General features: G+C 45.3%; 1 protein-coding gene across 2 annotated transcripts in view; it reads left to right on the top strand.

Moving 5' to 3' along the window:
• ADAMTS9 (ADAM metallopeptidase with thrombospondin type 1 motif 9) overlaps window positions 1–17,625 on the top strand; it is a 133,525-nt gene that overhangs the window by 102,716 nt on the left and 13,184 nt on the right. For both annotated transcript variants that reach the window (XM_024192709.2, XM_024192708.2), the window contains exons 30-36: window positions 2,897–3,070; window positions 13,030–13,200; window positions 14,440–14,634; window positions 16,529–16,661; window positions 16,940–17,034; window positions 17,184–17,278; window positions 17,372–17,505. In XM_024192709.2, coding sequence (XP_024048477.1) covers window positions 2,897–3,070; window positions 13,030–13,200; window positions 14,440–14,634; window positions 16,529–16,661; window positions 16,940–17,034; window positions 17,184–17,278; window positions 17,372–17,505 — 997 coding nt within the window. The remainder of the gene's footprint in view (window positions 1–2,896; window positions 3,071–13,029; window positions 13,201–14,439; window positions 14,635–16,528; window positions 16,662–16,939; window positions 17,035–17,183; window positions 17,279–17,371; window positions 17,506–17,625) is intronic.

Below are 17,625 nucleotides of genomic sequence, written 5' to 3'. Positions count from 1 at the left end.
CCCCCCCCCCGGCGGCCAGAGCGCCGCGCCGCCGCCCCCCTCCAGGTGCCGCCCCAAGCACCAGCTTGGGTGCTTGGTGCCTGGGGCCGGCCCTGCTTCTCAGATCAACAGAGGTGAGTCAATTGGTTTGATAAAGTAAAACAATGATCACTGTTAAAAATACTGTAGGGCAGAGTTTCTGTCTAAATGGGCATTTATAATAGTGTATCCTTCTATTATTAGGAATCCAGTTGTAAAATCCTATCTGTACTCTGACACATATGTAAGCGTTCTAAACAGAGAGTGAGAAGGCTGCATACTGATTAGGGGCTTGATCCAAAGCGGACTGTGTGGTAACCTCTTTGAAAGAATTCTAGCCCATAAACTGGCAACTTCCTTGTTTTCAGAACCTTATAGATGACACCGCTCTGATTTGTAAGGAAAATGATGTCCATCCAGTATTAATGTTCTAATAGCGGCAGTAGTTTCTCTTCTGTTATCGATTAAGCCAAAGAAGTAGTTTTGGAGCCTTGTCTCTTTTGGGATTTTTGGATGTGTTCTGGATAAACATGACAGTATAGCAGGGATCTCAGGAGTGAAATCCTGGCCGCATTCAAGTTGATGAAAAAATTCCCACTCCAAAGGATTTTTCCTGACTTAAGCTCACAAATGGCGCGATCCTGGCTCCACTGAATTAAGCAGGAGTTTTTCTCTTGACTTCAATTGAGCCAGGATTTCATTCCAGGTGGGCCCCTAAATTAGCCAAAATCTTTTCCTGGGGGCTTGTGTCCATGGCTTAAAAGCCCCTGTCTGGTCCTTGGGAGTATTACAGTTTTACATATAGTAAACTGGAGTCCAGTTATTACAGCTTTTCATACAATAAACTCCCATTACTAAAATAAGACATCACTGTCCTTTTTTCAGAGTAGCAGCCATGTTAGTCTGTATCCGCAAAAAGAACGAGGAGTCCTTGTGGCACCTTAGAGACTAACAAATTTATTTGAGCATAAGCTTTCGTGGGCTACAGCCCACTTCATCGGATGTATAGAATGGAACATATAGTGAGGAGATACAGCTCTACCCCGATATAACATGAATTCGGATATAACGCGGCAAAGCAGTGCTCCGGGGAGGCGGGGCTGCGCACTCCGGCGGATCAAAGCAAGTTCGATATAACACAGTTTCACCTATAACACGGTAAGATTTTTTTGACTCCCGAGGACAGCGTTCTATCAGGGTAGAGGTGTATATATACACATATAGAGAACATGTCCTTTTTGTCCTTTTTGGCTCACTATGTTGTATAACATTTTCCTGTTCAATTCGATATCAAATGCAGGATCAGCCCCTTCTAGGACAGAGCTGCAACTTTAACCGCTTCTGTCACTATCACAACATTCTTGCAAATGTGTTTTGTAGGTGATAAACTTGGACAAAAGTTATTTAAAAATGTACTAAGCATCCGGGTGGATGTGTTTCTCCGACTGTGTTTCCACTGTTCAGCTCGCTCTCCCTTGTGGAATGTTTAAGATAAACCGTGTTAATCACAATAGAAGCACTACAGCATATGGGATGTATTTGCATCACCAATCATAGGAATCTAAGTGCATTGTGCTACTTTTCCAAGTTACACAAACCAGCCTTTCATAAATATTTATAACCAGGAGAATGTTCACAGTCAGGGGTTGGGGGTTTTTTGGTCTCCTTTGCTTTCTGATGTGTTCAGATAGTAAAGGAAACACTGCATTACAGAAGAATACTTTTTAAAGTTTTGGAAGAGGATTCCTTGCACGTTATAAATTGCTTAATTCCATTACTTAATAAGGCTTACTTTCGTGGTATTATAAACTTGTTTGCTCAGTATCACATATATTAATTAGGTCTTGTCTACTAATTTTTAATAAAGCAAAATGTTAATCATAATATCTACATTTCAACCATACACCTCTGTTATTCACACTTCTATCTAATCTTTACTAATCTTGTTCCGCATTTACAAACTACATATTAGGACCTAACAATAAAGAATCCATAGAACAGTGAAGTTAAGTACCAGTTAAACATATTATATTGTGGGATGTTAGCAGAAAGTATTTTTGTATGGAAAAAATTAAGCTATTGAAAACCGTGAGCTGTAGATATTAATATTCAAAAATCTGAAAAACTAATTTTGCTCATGATTAAAACCAGGCTTTCATTATATGACTAGACGCGGATAAAAATGTGCTCATGCCATAATGAAGCTAATATATGTGAAAGTAAAGCAACTAATTTACAAAAATAGTTCTGTTTGTGGGGATATGCGGTATGTAGTAATTTGCTATGGTGTATATGTAAATTAAAAGTAATTCCAGAAGTCTCGTACCTACAATTCTTCATTGCTTCAGTTCTTATGCTATATAATTCGTGCTTGCTTTTCATTACAGGCTGATCAGTCTACTGAACGATGTTTCTGTAAAGTTTGATTTATTTAAACTATTGAACTGAGTGTGCAAGGAGTAACATACAATTCCTGCTGACTCTAGCATCTTGTGATTTTTTTTTTAACAATGCTGCTATCCTTAGAGATTTTTGCAGTATAAATCTTATAGGTGAAACCCTGACTCCGCTGAAGTTAATGGCAAAACTCCCATTGACTTCACTGGAGCCAGGACTTCACCCAATGCGTTCAGATTCCCTGCAAAATGTTTTCTTACATGGAGAAGAATTTTCTGCATCAAAAGGAGTCAGAGTTTTAAATGTCTAGGTGCTGTTGCTGGCTAGCTCAGACAAGTGTTAAATGTGTTTCCAAACTCAAAGCAGAGCATTATCTCCGCTCCCGTCCTCGTCTGAAATCAGAGAAGTTCACTATAGCAACAGAGAGTTTCACAAGGAAAATAAGGAAAGCTGCAACTTACTTCTTTTTGTCCCTCTTTAGTGCTCCGTGTCCTGTGGACGAGGCATTCAGCAGAGAAATGTGTATTGCCACACGGGCACTCAGAAAACAGCCCGGGAGACCGACTGTTACCAATTCACAAGACCAGTCTCTGAACAGGAATGCCACATTGCTGAATGTCCCCGTTACAGCTGGGAAATGGAGGAATGGCAAGCTGTAAGTAGAAAGGGCCCGTAGTGGGCAGCTTCAGCAGTATTCAAAGCATACCAAAGTAAGACCTTCTTCCTGACGTTTACCAGTATCACATTACTCGTTCTGTGAAGTGTGAACTACAGAGAGACTTAGGAGATGGCTGGCTTGTTCAAAAGATTGTTGTCAGATGGCCAGGATTTACACTAAGCAGGGTTAGCGCTTGCCTTGATCCAGACTGAGGGTGTATGTATGTGTGTGCACGCATTTAAGTTTAAAACTTTAGATAGCCAAAAAAAAAAATATATGTAAAAGAAAGTCTGGCATAAATTAAACAGTGATGTGTGCAGATTGTGCCAGTTTTTTAGAAAGTACCAAAGAAAGCACTGGAGCTTAAGAAGATGCATAGTATAGTTGTATATGTGCATGCTGCAGAATGTTTTGGTAGGACCTACACAAAGCCAGTATTTTTCACATTTTGCTGACGCTGCACCCGATTCCGCTCCACTAGTCCCGATCATTAGTAGCTGACTTTGGGCGTGAGTCTGCCACCCGTACACATGCGGGAGTAGTAACTTGGTAAGTACGTTTTATTGAGCTAAGTTTCACTATTTGCAGAGCTGTAGGAAGCTGAGTAAGCTGGGCATTTAAAAAGTAACCTCCCACCCTACATAATCATCTATGTGCCTTTGGGATACTTGTCCAAACTCCCACCGCCCCGCCCCCTGCAGTAACGTGATAACTCTCCCCATCCAGCATGCCAATTCCTCCTCCTCACTCCACCATCTTTGAAACACACCTAGATTCAAGCTGCACTCAGATCTCTTGCACTGTGTGCACTTACTATGACCGGTGCGTGTGTAACCCACACACCTCCTGGGTGTGGTGCTCTGTCCCATCTAGTGGCACCGAGACCACTTAGAGAGAGATTAATGAGTCTGCTCTGCGGCCTTACCTAAGAGGCTTTTAGCTCATGCAGTAGAGGCTCATGCACTAAGCTGCAAAGGTCCTAGGTTCTATCCCACTCGCCGACGACCAGGGTCTGTTGGTGTTACACGCGGTATCAGGCATCGTTAGAATATTCACCATTACTTGTGGTAAACCTACTAGACTGTGTCTAAGTGGGATGATGATCGTTATAACAGAGATTATGACACACCTGCTGGACCCCGTGACTATAGCAAGGGCAAACGAGGATGAAACCAGAGGCCTTTTTAAGGTCAGCAGGGAAGCTATGGATTCTTACTATCTACCAAGGCCTACAAGTGGATGTAGGGGTCACTTTTCAGCTGTCTAAATCCTGCATTTGGATATTCAGATTGCCAATTTGATTATCTAAATGCAGGATTTTTATGCCTCTTAGGCCATCCACAGTCAGAATTTAGATTTCTAATGAACCAAAATGAAGGACACAAAGACAATTATTAATGAAGGAAGCTTAATATGATGCCAGATTATTTTTCTGAAGATAAATATGATGGTCTATAAACCCCAGTTCACAAAATGTACACTCGAAATGAGAACACAGAGCCAATTTTGTTCTAAAATGGCCTATGTCGGAGGTTCTCAAGGCATAATCAATTGGCAGTTGACTGGTCACATGGTACTAGCCCCTCCCCCTTATTTCCAGCTGCTACATTACATTCTAATGTAGTTACTTCTGCTGTAGTTACCCCAAAGTGGTACAATGGTGAATGGGAGGGAGAGGCGTGGCTCCCCAAAGAATCCCTGTAATACGTAACAGGCCAGGAGATGAAAAGGGGTGAGCGTAGGACTGTTTGAAATTTTTCAGCTGGATGGTCCAAAAAATGGTCTTTTTGAAAAAAAAACCTGACAACCTGCTGACTTTTTTGAAATGTTTCATTTATTGGAGACATTTTTGGTGATTTCTAGCCAAATGAAAATTGTGGGTCTGTTTCAAATACTGCAAAATGGAAACAACTTTAAAATGTGTCAATATTTAATTACGGTGTTTTTTTTTTTAAATGCCATCCCGTTCTCATGGAGAACCCTGGGGCTGGATATTTCATAGTAAGCAATAGCTGAGAGAGATTTCTGAGCACAGAGAGGTTCAAGTTCAGGGTTTTATTCTGCTGCTTTTATGAGGAGAATTGCTTTGCATCCTCATGTGTAACAGACCTTTCATGAATCTCCTCTTCAATCCAAATGGCAAACTGCTTAATGTGCCTTTTGCTCTGTCTCCTGCTGCAGGCACACAACCCTTATTGATATCAGTGGGGGTTTGGTGTGCATTAAGGACCTATTGAAATCAATGGCAAAGCTCCCAATGACTTTAATGGTGCAGGATCAGAGCCTATGTCCTGAACCTATGTACATTGTGGTTAGTAATGAAGGCAGCAATGGTGCGGATTCCAACCCATAAGGAGAGCAGAATAATCGTTAAGCGATCTAGGGCCTGGTGTTCATTTACACTAAGGCCGCTTTGCAGTGCTTTTGCAATGCAAAAGGGTCTTAAAGCAGGAATAAATTCTTTAAGGCCTGTTTATGCTGCCAGAGGGGGTCTTCAGTTTAAATGGGAATCTGGTCCTTTCTATTCAGAATGCAAAGGACAATCCAGCGCTGCCTGTTTACTATATTCACCTGCTCAGAATATTGGTGTGCTCGAAAACTCCCATTTTCTTTATTATTGTTCTGTGGTTGTATACAAGAAATAAGAAAAAAATTCACAGACGAAACAAAAAGCATTTCAGTCCTACAAAGGCTGTGGAATGTTTCACCTGCAGCAAGAAGATCCAAGGTCAAAGCAGCAGCTCCATTCTTCCTTTTATTTGTTCCTTTTCTACTCGCTCATCCTTGATTCATTATTGTACAGTACACTCACTCATTGCAGCATAACGGATTATTGTATATACCTCCTGGCCCTGTAGTACTTGGCCTTATGGACTATGTTACAGACAAATGTAACCAACTTCGTTCCATTAGCTGTGCCATAATCTTAATGTTTGAAAGCTGTAATGATGTTAGATTCTTATGTGGGGGCAGCTGAGGAATGATTCCAAAACTACTAGAAACATTGGGGATCAGATCTGTAGCTGGAAGTGACATAGGTCCATTGAATGGAACTACACCAATTTACAGCTGCTGAAGATCTGACCCTGCAGTTACAAGACTGAGGAGGTAAGAAACAGAGGCCGAACAGAACAGATGATGAGCTGGTTGCCTCAGACAGAAGTGCGTTAGCATAAAAGAAATTTGCAAAAGGCTGAGCTGTGCAAAAGGCCAAACAACACGTTTTCTTCTACAGAGCACATTAAACCCACTCAGCTAATGAATGTGCAAGTGGGAAGCAAAGTAGATCACCAACCAGCATGCAGTTTTAGTACTTACCAAACAACATAATTAGCCCTTCAAGGAACGTCTCCAACCTGTGGTCCTCTCATTTTTGCAACTGGAGAGAATGACCCGCTCCTCTTCCCACCACTTTTGTGGGAGGCAGATGTTCACATTGGTTTCTTAAAGGGCTCCCCACCCGACTCTGTGCACTCTGGAGATCTCAGGCATGTGACACGTTGGATTCCAAGGAGGCTTTAGGGACAGAGGGGGGGAGAGAAAACCCTCCTTGCCATGAAGAATCACTAATTGAAACCCACTGCGGACGTTGCCCATTTTGAATTTGTCACTGTGTATCTGTTCCCAAGTCCTTCTCTTGGAGTAGTTTTTATTTTGTCAGATGTACGGTTAAAGCCAAATCACCTCCTTGCCAGCTATAAATGTAGCTTGCACGTTATTCATAGGGCTGAGGCACAGATTGCTTTAGCATGCTCTGAACAAGGAATGCAGGGAACCCAAATTGACACGAATGGCATGACCTAAAATAACATTACAGCACCCTTCTCTTTTTGATTTCATTTTTTACAGGGAGTTTGTCAAGCATTGTTTAGTCTTCCTTTTTTTAACACACCACTCTAGTCTTGCCAGTGAAAAGCCATAGGGAACATCCTGGAAACCATCTCTTGTTCTATCCGTTAATTAACTCTTCTAGCTTCTTACAGCACTGAGGATGCTGAGGTTGTTGGGTTGAGTGGGCAGGTGCTTTATGGTGGTGGTGGCCTCTGATATAGGGGAGACAGGCCCAGCAAAGGGGCCAATTGCCCAGGGGCCCGGGCGATTTAAAAGGGCCTGGGGGGCTGCTGCCACAGTAGCAGCGGCCGGGAGCCCCAGGCCCTTTTAAATCGCCCGGGCGGGCCACAGGGCTCCTAGGCGTGCACGGCCAGCACGGAGTTTCTAATCTGCAGGGGGGTGCTCCCCCCCGGCTCTGCCCTGGCCCCACCCCGCTCCACCCTTTCCCCCGAGGCCCCGCCCCGCCTCTTCCTGCCCCCGCCCAGTTCCGCCCCCTCCCCCAGAACATGCTGCGCCCTCGCTCCTCCCCACTCCCCCAAAGCCTGATCCGTGGCAGGCGGTAGGTGTTGGGAGGGAGAGAGAGGCGCTGATCAGCGGGGCCCGGCAAAGGGCCGGAGTCGCTCGGGAGAGGGGGAGGTTCTGGTAGTGGGGCTGCCAGTGTGGGTGCTCAGTACCCATCATTTTTTCCCATGGGTGCTCCAGCCCCCAAGCACCCACGGAGTTGGTGGCTAAAAAGCAGCGGCGGTGAAGGCAGCCGGGCGGACAGGTGGAAGCCCTGGCCGTGCCAGAAGAGAGCACCCAGCAGTACAGCCGGCAGCTCGCTGGGCACCGGCCAGCGCAGGCACAGCACCACCCAAAAGTTAGGCAGACCGCATCCGCGGCTTGTGCGTGCCTGCACCAGCTGCCGCACGAGATCCAGCTCCGCGCCCGTGTGGCCACGCCGGGCCAGCAGCAGCGTGGGGCCCGGCTCCAGCCCGCCCTGCACGAATCAAACCTCAGCCATCCCTTTCTAGGGGACCCATTGACTGTTCTGCCTTGGGACTCAGAAGTGCTGTCGGCAGGCCTGAGGGGAGAACATGCTGTATGTTCCCTTCTGGCCTTCTACTCAGTGATTCCATGAAACGGATTTCAATAGAAAAGGCCCTGTTAATTGCAAGGACGAAATGGGTGTGGGACTAGGTGACCAGATAACAAATGTGAAAAATTGGGACAGGGGGTGGGGGGCAAAAGGCACCTATATTAGACAAAGCTTCAAATGTCGGGACTGTCCCTATAAAATCGGGACATCTGGTCACCCTAGGTGGGACCAAAAGGAAAAGCACAAAATTGGGAGGGAAAGAATGTGTACGTTCACCCTTATGCGAGAATGCTGCAAAAGAATGGAAGTTACAACAACAACAAAAATACGAAATTGTGTATTTCTGGCATGTGTTACTTCAGGGGAAATCTTTCAGTCCTGACTTAGGCAGAATGCCCATTGAAACATGTCCTGATTTTGTGTTTTACTTTTTTTGTTTTGTTTTGTTTGCTTGCTTGACATGAATTCACAAAATGCTTCAGTTGACCTAAAGCTGCAATTTTTTTGGTGGGAAAAAAAGTTAAAATTTTTGGCCAACTCTGTTCATGAGCTTAAAGTTAAGTGCCTGCTTAAGTATCTTGCTAAATCATATCCTAAATAGACAAGACGGAAGAAAGGTGGGAGATGCATTAGACTTGCTTCACCTTCCTCTTTGCTCAGGTCTTTTGCTCTTCAGGGTACATGGCAAGATTCCTCATTTTACAGATGAGCAACTGTGAGGCACCGAGAGATGAAGCGATTTGCCCAGGGTCACTCATGAAATCCAGGAACTGGAATCTCATTTCCTGGGTCTCAGTCCATGTATCTTAACTGCAAGACCCTCCTTCCTCCCAAGTTAAAAAATGAATAACACAATATGGCAATATATTGTCACTGTATCTGTCAGTCACTTTGTCTTTTCCCCATAGCATCTAAGGGCAAACTGGAAGTCATGTTCAAGGATTCTTCTGCCTCTTGGACAATGTGACAGTCTGAACATTTTCTAGTATATTTCAGCCTAGCAAGGGGGCTTCCACTACCTAGAGTCATAGAATCTCAGGGTTGGAAGGGACCTCAGGAGGTCATCTAGTCCAACCCCCTGCTCAAAGCAGGACCAATCCCCAGACAGATTTTTACCCCAGTTCCCTAAATGGCCCCCTCGAGGATTGAACTCTCAACCCTGGGTTTAGCAGGCCAATGCTCAAACCTTTTGCTTGTGGTATTATTGCTGGGCTTAGATGAAATTTCTCTTCATTTACCGGGGCTGGCATCAGTCTAGCTTAAAAATCATACAACTTATTCCCTCTCCCGTCACATCCAGGTTTCTGCAGAAACTCCCTAATTAGAATGGAGCACTACGGCTGCATTGGAAAGGTGACAATTAATGCTTTTTGTTGACTGTGCTTAGGGAATCCAGTAACCCACTTTTAAATGTAATTTAAAGAGTTCTCTACTTATACCATGAGGCGATACCTGAGAAGGGCAAATATAGCACATTTGGTTCGTTCTCTGGGGAAATCACAGTCAAGCAAATTAATCTGTTCCCCTTAAGAGTGCTACATTTCAGTTCGGACCTAGGGGAAATTTCCACTCTTGGGACTTACAACAAGAGTGTAAATAAGGTGGAAAGCACATGCAGACCGTGGGGTCTTTTGCCAGACTGCAGATTTTTTAATATTGGCTCTTGTCTCAGAGCTGCTAAATTACTCCTCCAAAATGAAAGCTGCTGGGTGGGGGTGTTTCCAGTTTTGCATGATTACTATTTACTAAATATTGATGTTGAGCATTAACTTGCATTTCCTGCGAGCCCTCTGCATCCAAAGGGCTATGCTGCTCAGAACCACAGCACTTCTACTTATTGACGTTTTATTTCAGCCTTCTCAAGAAATAATTTGAGGTCTAGGTTCTGACAGCTAATTAAAAACAAAAGGCTCTGATAGTACTGCCTTTCACCTAGGTGTATTCGGTAGATCTCGCTCATCATAGGAAAGCAGTGACTGGGTCAGAGATCTTGAAAATGATGTACAAATGGTGAAGCTAACTGGATGAAACCCTAGGTAACTTGGCATGTAGATTTGTGTGTGTGGGCGTGCGTGCAGTCCGATTGAATATTACATCCTTTGCTTAGAGGAAGACAATTCCTGCACATTATATCCAATGATAATTTTCAAGAAATGGTCTGTTAACGACTCCAGGTAGCTGAAAGCTTAGCCGCTTCTGGTAATTTTTTATTTTGACTTTTCTGCTGTCAATGGCTCTGACCCTTCCATACTTTTGGTAGAATGCGCTTTGAGAAGAGAACCTATCTGTGTGAGTGCAGGAAGGAACCATGCCCTAGTTTAGCACGGCCTTGTGATCAGAGTGTTTCTCCATCCTCCGGTGGCTGCAGAAGGCTTAGAAAGCATTTGTTGGGCTTGGCTGAAGTATCCTGCTCGTAATACCGTGCATTGTAGCGGCAATGGTTAAACCAGGTTGAAGCAGTAGGGGGACCTCTCAAGGCACCAGTCAAGGAGGAGAGAGGGGAGCCCGCTTTACTCAAGCCAAGTTGAGAAGGGGAGCTCTCCTTCTGCTTTTAGCATGGGTGGGGGAGCTGCACTTTCCCTTTACTTTAACCTTTAAGCTGAGTTAGGCGCTTGATCTTCCAGCCCTTACTCATGGGAGTAGTGCCACAGAGAGGGCTGAATGATTGGGCCTTTCAGGAGCAGTGGTGAACCTCTCCATCCATCGATCAAGGTATTTTCAGAGCCCAGCCCGAGGTGGGTAAAGCGTGTACACAGGACCTGTTTGCCTAGCGTGTTTTGGCTGATGAAGAGCTCCCGTTCTGCTCTCAGTCGCCCTCCCACAGTCCAAGCAGTCTCAGTAGGGGCTGCTTTTTCTTCACCAGTGCTTGGGAAATCAGGGGCGACCTTCCCTTCGAAATGCGGGCCTTGCTCCAATGAGCCACGCCTGGGTCCCCTCGAGGCGAGACGGCTGTGGTGCACTCCCCAGGGGGTTTCCCCTCCAGATCTTTTGGAAACGTAAATTAGTGCAGAAGGCTGCTCGCTCCATCAGACAGTGAACGCACTTCCAGTCAGATTGTAAGTGGAGTCTAAAATGTTGGTTTTGACTTAGGAAGCCTTCCATGGTTTGGGCCCAGGCTGTGAGAGAGAGAGAGAGAGAGAGAGAGAGCTCTTCTCCCTCGGGGGTAACATGGCGTTTGCAATCAGAGGAGGTGCTTGAGCTGACGGACCCCAGCCAGCTGAGAGGCTCCCTTCACTCTGAAAGTCTCACTTCCCCCTACTTTTTGCCCAACAAAGCCCAAGTCTGTTGAGCTTTGGGGTGTGTTGCAAAGGTTCCTGGGCCTTGCAGGAAGGGTTGAGTTGTCTGGTTGTAGGGCAGTAGACGAAGGCTGGCCCAGAGGTCAGGGCTCTTGTCTAGTGTCGACCTGGGTTCAAGTCCGTGCTTTGCCACAGACTTTGTGCCTCAGTTCCCCATCTGTAAAATGGGGGTGGTAGCCCTGCCCTGCCTCACAAGGATGTGGGGAGGATAAATATATTCAAGATTGTGAAGCACTGAAATATTGTTGTAAAGGGTGCCAGATGTGTACCGTACGAAGCTAGCTTATTATTCAAAATGAGCGATCATTGGGGAACCTTTCTTCCGGAGTCCTTCTCTGGGCTCTCATCTTTTGTGTAGGACACAAATCATTTTTTATTTTTTAATATTGGTGATAGGTGCTTTTTAATAAACCTAAATACATAAACCCCACTTCGCTTCACTTCTCAACTTCTTTTCCCGTTTACATGGTGTCGGAGGTGCCCATGATTATTTGCCACTCCTTCTGGTTATAGGCATGCACATAGTTTGGGGAGGGCCATGGGGGAGCATTGCTCCTCCAAACTGCAAGTCTCAGGAAGGTGCAGAATTTGCTCCCCACACGCAGCCCCGTTGGCCTGGCTGGAGTTGTCTCCCCAAATATAGAAGTCAATCTACCCCTACAGGGTTATAGGCCCTGGAGTTCAAGTCCTTTTTTCTTCACTCTTCTCTTGGCAGTCTTTCCATTGTATCCTCTGTCTTCCATTGCAGTCCCTTTCCTCCAATGCTTTCTTTGCCGGTCATTCTTCTCCCATTCTTATCACACGTCCAACCCTCCTCAAATGTGCATTCTCCAGCCAATCCATCAACGACAGTTCCAAGTTTATCTTCCCCTCATTTTTCCATGCACATTCTGTCTACCCTCCACTTACCTGCCATTCTTACCTTACCTGCTTACCTGCCATTCTCCTCAGTATGTTGTTGGCTAAATCTAAATACATAAACCCACACTGAAGTTAATTCTTCCATCTGGGCTGCGCAAGGTAGCCGAGGACAAATTGGATCCACCCGCATTTAAAAACTAATCCGTGCCGCCCTATTGACTCTTGCCAACTCTTGTTACATCAGGCTGCGAGCAGCCCCTGAACAATTCCTAGTCTCAAAATGAGGATGGCCAATAAGGAAGCAAAACCATATTTTACATTAATTAGATATAAAATAGGCATGTTAGAAAGACAATAAGAGGCAGGTAGGGTCTAGTGAGTGGGTGGGGCACTGGACTGGGAATCAAAAACCCTATATTATATACCCACTGACTAGCTGTGTGACCTTTTGAAAGTCATTCAACCTCTTTGTGCCTCTGTTTCCCCTTCCACCCTTTGTCTTGTTCATGTAGTAGGGTTGCCAACCCTCCAGGATTGGCCTGGAGTCTCCAGGAATTAAAGATGAATATTTCATTAAAAATTATGTCCTGTGATGAAACCTCCAGGAATACATCCAACCAAAATTGGCAGCCCTACTATGTAAATGTTTGCTCTTCAAGACCTGGGCTCTTTCTCTTTATTAGTTTGTGCAGTGCCTAGCACGGTGGAGCCTCGATTTCAGTTGTGGCCGCTTGTCGCTACCTCTGATACACATGAATGCTGTTGCTTTCTATTATTAGTTATAAGTAGCATTAGTTTATCATTTGTACTGGGGAAATGTTTTTGCGTCACTACGTGAATTAAAATGAAGTTCTGTGACATCCGTGCTGACCTCTCTCATTTATTGGCAGTGCATGAAAACGTGCGGGGAAGGGTCCCGGTACCGGAAAGTTGTGTGCATGAATCAGAATAACCAAGAGGAGGACAGCGTGAATTGTGATGCGAGCAAGCGCCCCTCTGATAGGGAGAGCTGCAATTTACTGCCTTGCGAGTACATCTGGATTACAGGGGAGTGGTCTGAGGTGAGCACCATAGGGAATCTACCGCAGCGCTCCGCGGCAATTGTCATTCTGCTGATTGGACTGGGAGCCTCAACATCATTAGTCTGATCAGGGTGTGAATGTACCCTCTGAATAGCCAGAGCCAACCCCCCCGCTGGAGCAAAGCAATGGAGTTCCTTTGACTTGGATGGAGTGATGCTGATTCTCAGCTTGGTGCAAATGTCACCAAAAAACTCAAGTCTTTCCACACAGGAGCACCATCCCTTTGCCCCCTCCCCCCCAAGAAAAGCCTGGGTTGATGTGCTGGAGCAGTAATTAGTGCTGGCAGCATGGTGCTGGATACTTTAATTATTAGTTTGTTTCTTTCTATGTAGTTTCTCTGTGGGAGAGAGGAACAAAAGAGAGGATATTAAAAAGTAAAGATCAGTTTCCAGTACAGTCCTGGTTGATAACTTGAAGCGTTTTTATTCCCTCATGGATTCCACCTACTGTACAGTGTAGATTAAATATGTTTTTATTCCCTTGGTACACATAACATAAGTGAACGCAGTCAAACCACGGCCTCCTGTTTGCACAGTTCCACTAGAAACGGCTCCTTAGCTGGTGGGAATCGGTATAACTCCATTGAGTTCAGTGGAGCTACACCAATTTCATCAGCCTAGAATCTGGCCTTCGAAGATCAGCATAATTACCAGATCCTTCTCTTAATCCTGCATACCGTAGCATTTGAGAGCCCAATCCTGCTCGCTTTCCTGACCCCAGCCCTCTCACTGGCCCTCACAGGGCTACTCGTGGGAGTAAAGCGAGCAGGATTTGCCACCTAAAATGTGAAGGAGGAGGCGTGCCGAGGAAAATTGTCTACTTCCCTTTGGAGCCAGAGCTCACTGCAGAAGGAAACAAACTAATCACAGATTGTTTCTTTCTGCATCAAGTGAAGGAGTACTTTCCACTTGGAAGAGCAACAGAGGAAACTGACCAGGCTGCTGCTGACACAGCAGAGATGAGAGAGAGAGAAAAAGAAAGAAAGAAATGGTAAAAGGTGAGGTGGGGAGGAGCCCAAGAAAATACAGGGGAGAGAGATACAGAGAGAGAGACCGGACATTTATTGATCATTCTGAGCACAAGCATATAGTATCCCTTCCCCCACACCACCTCCATAACTGGCATAAAATTCAAGCTAGCCTTTCTTTTTCCCTGTTTGTGAAAGACACGCTGCGAGCACCCATGGACAACGTTAACCAAACTCCTTTATTTCCCCAGTGCTCTGTGACCTGCGGCAAGGGCTATAAGCAAAGGTTGGTCTCGTGCAGTGAAATTTACACCGAGAAGGACCATTACGAGTACGGTTACCAGAATACAGACAACTGCCCTGGCACCCAGCCACCAAATGTCCACACATGCTACCTTGGGGAATGTCCAGTTTTGGCAACATGGCGAGTTGGCAACTGGGGGAGCGTAAGTTTAATGTTGAATTGTGCCTGGAGAGAGGCAGTATTACCAAGGGGCGAGAAAGGCTGAAGTTGAGCCGGTGGGTCAAAACATTGGCCCAAAATTGATGCGTTGGTTAACACACATTCAGGCAATGGCAGCTTTAGCCTATGAGACTGTTCCCAAGGGTCCCACACCCAGCGGTCAAACAGCTGACAGCTCCGATGCTCACAGCACTGCTGCTGAAGCCAGGTGACCGATAACTCCAGTCACAGAACCGTCAATGGTTCTCTGATCCCTATGGCCCTTCCTTTCTGCTCTCCCCTTCTGGCTTAGCAAGACTGCATGGCACAGATCTCTTCCTCCCAGCTCCCCTCTGTACTCTGCTTGACTTACTCTTGCCATCCCAGGTAGCTTGTATATCCCAGCAGCCTTTGTACAGATGGGCAAAAAAGAGGAAGTGATCTTTTGACTGGGATCTAGCAAAAGCGATGGTTGGCCATGTGTTTTGGAATGAAATTCACTCACATGAATGTTCAAGGCTTAATAATCAACACACAAAGAATTACACTTTCCTTTCCCCCCTTACTTCAAGTGCTATGATAGAGCATTGAAAAGAAACTATCCTTTCAGTGTAAAATTATTATGGCGCCAAACCTTTTCTGGATCCTAAACCACCAGATCAGATTTTGGTTAAAAGATGACAATTCACTTTTGAAGACTTTGCCATTCTTTGAAACATTATGTTCCCCAGTGGCTTTGATTCATTAACACATCTCAGGCATATAAGGACGTGTAGCGAATCTTTATGGGGATTGAGTCAAGCAAAACATTGTGAAATTTGTCTGAGTTAATAGAACTTCTTTTGGGAGTTACACACACTTCAGAAAGTAAAAATTGGGCTGTTGGTTTCCCCTATTGTCCTTACCAACCATTGTAAACTACCATGGCTTTGCCACCCTTTGATTTTCAAAATAATTTAGTGTGGAAATAATTCTCAGCTTTGTTCAAATCCTGGGCCCCATTCTGCTCCCATTGAAATGTTATGGTTCAGGGACTGATACAGAGTGACCCAGGGACAGGCACAAATTGATAATTTGTGATTGGCTCTAACACGTGCAGAATGTTTTCGCCATCTTACTGTGCACTAGTTAGGAATAAATTTTCAACAGGAACTAGTGATTCTGGCTGCCCATTCTGAGACACCGTAAATGGGCCTGATTTTTAAAACTTAATGGGAGCACTGGTCCTTTTAAGGTGTCTCCAGTTGGGTTCCCAAACATGGAGAGCATCCAAAATCACTCTTCGCTTTTGAAAATTCAGGCCTCGAGCTGCGCAAAACCGGATGATTTCCGTTTACAGGAGCTGGTGTAAACACTTCCTTTGGTTTCAGTCCTTACCCCTGAGTTTCCTTTTGAGTTTGGGTTTCAAAGAGAGCCCAGGTGTAGCCACTGTTTCACCTGATCTCTTGCACAGTTTGGATATGAAATCATAAATGAACCCATGTTTGTTCAAAGGGGCCTTTCTGTGACCCGGAGCAGAGATTCACATTCGTAAGCAGACTTGCTTGAATTCTGGCTCCCTAATGAATGTTTCTCTGTCGTGCATCCCTGCTGGTGTGAAACAATGTCAGTTCACTGGGTTGAGCAAGTGGAATGAGCAGCCACTGGGACTCTTTGCTTGAGCATATGGTTCACTTGAACCATTTCTGCCCCAATCCTGCAAAGCACTTTAAGGCTGGTGCGTAGTCCCACAGAAACCATGGGACTCCTTGTGTGTCTAAAGTTCAGCGTGTGCTCACGTGCTGGGCTGGGCTGGGGCCTTGGCAATCTGATCTTCACCAACCAACGGTCTGTGTTTTACCTGCCTAGCACCATAAGCACCAGTAATAGCACAGTACTTACAATGTTTTATTTTATAGTGCTCGGTGACTTGTGGCATTGGAGTGATGCACCGGTCAGTGCAATGCTTGACCAACGATGACCAGGCGAGCGCTTTGTGCCATGCTGATTTAAAACCCGAAGAGAGGAGGACGTGTCACAACATCTATGACTGTAAGTCTACGGATTGGTGCTTTCCGCTTACGGTGGAGCCAGAGAGGCACCGAGCGCCTGCAGCTCCCATTGACTTCCGTGAGGGCTGCAGTCCTCGGCACTTCCCGCATCAGGCCCTTGATTCGGCAAAGCGCTGAACATGTGTGTGATTTCCCTGGAACCACTCCCGTGCTTAAAGTTAAGCATATGTTTAGATGCTACACGGGATCAGGGCCTAAGCGCTCCCAGAAGGAATGGTGATCTGCAATGACTACTTGACTATTTCGGTGTCATTTCAGGTGAATTACCAAGCAGCTGCCAAGATGTTAAAAGACTCAAAGGTGTCATTGAAGATGGTGAATATTATCTTAAAGTGAAAGGAAGGATATTAAAGGTGTGTTTCGGCGACCTATTCCGCATTTCTTAAAGCTGCACGGTTATCTTGTGTGCGCTCTTCACTTATGCATTTCCCACCGTCAGTTTTCTAGTCACATGCTTTCCACAGTCCGTGTCTGACAAAATGATGATCTCTGTCACTCTCAGATATATTGTGCTGGGATGCAGACTGACAGCCCAAAAGAGTATGTGACTCTTGTCAGTGGGTATGCGGAGAATTTCTCTGAAGTGTACGGCTACAGGTAAGCAATCTCTTGGCTCTGAGCTTCATGCTGCTTTGTTTTCCATGGCAATATTTTCCTGTCATGAGTAGAAAGGGTTTTCTTTTGATTTAGATTACATAACCCGACCGAATGTCCGTATAACGGGAGCAGACGAGAAGACTGCCAATGTAGGAAAGATTACACCGCAGCTGGTTTTTCTGCCTTCAGCAAAGTCAGGCTGGACCTGAACACAATGCAGATAATAAGTGAGTAAAAAACAGGGCCTTTTACCCAAATGGAGCTGTAAGTACAGACAAAGAGAGGGAATTCGGTGTGCCATGTTCTTGGGCTGTCTTGTGAAAGACCTCCTTTCATTTTATACCCGA

This window comes from Terrapene carolina, unplaced genomic scaffold (assembly GCF_002925995.2).
Source record: "Terrapene carolina triunguis isolate 2854851 unplaced genomic scaffold, T_m_triunguis-2.0 Scaffold89, whole genome shotgun sequence".
Lineage (NCBI taxonomy): Eukaryota > Metazoa > Chordata > Testudines > Emydidae > Terrapene > Terrapene triunguis.
Note: the sequence above shows the minus strand (reverse complement) of the source record. Positions and strands in the feature narration are given on the sequence as shown.